We start from the raw sequence: 2,064 nt of genomic DNA, 5'->3' as shown, positions 1-2,064 counted from the left end.
ATTAATTAACATTATATCAGTTAATGAAATTACGGTATTTAACTGTAAATTTAAGTTAAAACCGTAAAACCTAAAACGTTGCTACCGTATTTTTTACGGTTTTAACTTAAATTTAAATATAGTTTTTATTTTTAGTTATTTATTAATTTTAATTTATTTAGTGTTAGTTATTTTAGTACTTCAAGTTACAAAACAAAACGAGAATGAAAAATGTTGTAGCTGTTGTAACATTTTTATATTTAAATTGATTTCAAATTACGAAAATGTTTTTAATGGTTTTAGTTTTAGTTAACTATAATATCCCTATGTCTCACCGCAGTTGTTCTCATCAGATCCGTCTCCGCAGTCATTGTCGGTGTCACAGAGCCATGTGCGGGGGATGCAGTGATGGTTGGCACAGCTGAACTGGTCGGCCTGGCAAGTGCCAGGGGTCTGGGTGGGACAGTCCCTCTCATCACTGCCATCAAAACAGTCATTGTGTCCGTCGCAGTGCCAGCTTCTGGGCACACAGCGCTGATTGGCACAGGTGAAGGCAATGGGCGAGCATGTGTTATCTGTGAGCCAGCAGAGTGAGGAAAAAATGAACATGCTTATTTTCATGGTAAGTGGGAAAAGACTTTAAAAAATCTCATAGAAATGCATGCATTATTTTAACTCAAAGAGTAGAGCATGGCACTAGCAATGCCATGATCATGGGTTTTGATTCTCTGAGCATACATGATACGATGTAACTGCATGATGCAAATGTAATTTGCTTGGGTTGTATTTATTTTTATTGTCTAGTATGAAGTGTTTTGGTGGTTTTAGTGCATTTTTAATGCTGTGCCAAGCTGAAAGTTGGTAAGTGTACCTGTGTAGAGAGTTTTGAAAAAGTGACCCAAGTAATGAAAATAATGTCCTTGCGATTGCTCATTACTATCTATCAGCACATGAATATTTGCATGAAATATAAAGTAAAACATTACTATTAGCGCCGCAGTTGGCCTCGTCGCTGTTGTCGTGGCAGTCATCGACGCCGTCACATTGGTAGCTCTGGGAGACACACTTCCCGTTAGTGCACGAGAAGGAGTTAGAGCCACACTGGAGGGTCGGTGGCTCATTGGATGGATCGTCCACACAAGTCTGCTGATTCGCTTCCAGCTTCATTCCATATGGACAGCCACACACTCGCTGGGAGTACGGCGCTGGGAAACAGAAATGACTGCAGTCTCCATTTGGGTTTGTTTGCCTGTTGCAGAAGTTAGATCCTGTTGGGAGTAAAAAAAGAGTTATATTGCAAACACGTTTGATTCATTTGCTGTATTTGATTAAATGGCCTTTACAAACCCTAATACCTTTGTGGAGGCATTACATTCAATGCAGAAATGAGTAAAGTAAATGAATCAATAGAAAGTGAGTCTCACCAATCTGCGAGTCAGCGTTGAAGGATTTGACATGCATGATGTGGCTGATCCCTCGGCGTATGATCATCATCTCCCCTCCGTCTGTTTTACGGACCCTCACGATTCCACCCAGCCTCCAGTCGGTGAAGTACACATAACCTGGACCAGCAAACTTCATTAATGTAATCAAACAGGCCATCTCTGAGAAATACCAGTCCATGAACTCTGACTTCTGCCCTTTTATCTTTCAGCACCGAACTGATGAACTACACTGAGGTTGTAGTGACCTTCATTTCACAGATACCAGACGTGACTATCCATCATCAAAGAAGAGGCCAATGAGACTAACATGTTTAAGACGACTTTGAGATGATGACAGACATCAATGAATGGCAAAATTAACATTTCGTCAGTCAGTGGGTTTCATTTAGACCGCTTTCTAAAAGTCAGCCACATCTCAGTGTAGACAGATATACAGATACAACAGATATAGAATGATACAATGATAGACAGACAGTCACAACAACAGAACGACAGATGGACAGAATGATAGACAGAACGACAGAACGATAGATAGATAGATAGATAGATAGAACAACAGATCGATAGATGGATAGGATGATTGACAGAATGATAGAACAATAGACAGATAGATAGATAGATAGATAGATAGATAGAACAA

At 39.7% G+C, this 2,064-nt stretch overlaps 1 protein-coding gene across 1 annotated transcript in view; it reads right to left on the bottom strand.

Annotated features, from left to right (window-relative positions):
• The window catches only part of LOC107744833 (low-density lipoprotein receptor-related protein 2-like), a 133,525-nt gene that overhangs the window by 79,853 nt on the left and 51,608 nt on the right, over positions 1–2,064 (bottom strand). Inside the window, exons 20-22 of the mRNA XM_016558655.1 lie at positions 1,404–1,541; positions 966–1,247; positions 315–554 (exon numbers count right to left, since the gene is read on the bottom strand). Of these exons, the coding sequence (XP_016414141.1) occupies positions 315–554; positions 966–1,247; positions 1,404–1,541 (660 nt within the window). The remainder of the gene's footprint in view (positions 1–314; positions 555–965; positions 1,248–1,403; positions 1,542–2,064) is intronic.

This window comes from Sinocyclocheilus rhinocerous, unplaced genomic scaffold, assembly GCF_001515625.1.
Source record: "Sinocyclocheilus rhinocerous isolate Xijiao unplaced genomic scaffold, SAMN03320098_v1.1 scaffold528, whole genome shotgun sequence".
NCBI lineage: Eukaryota > Metazoa > Chordata > Actinopteri > Cypriniformes > Cyprinidae > Sinocyclocheilus > Sinocyclocheilus rhinocerous.
Note: the sequence above shows the minus strand (reverse complement) of the source record. Positions and strands in the feature narration are given on the sequence as shown.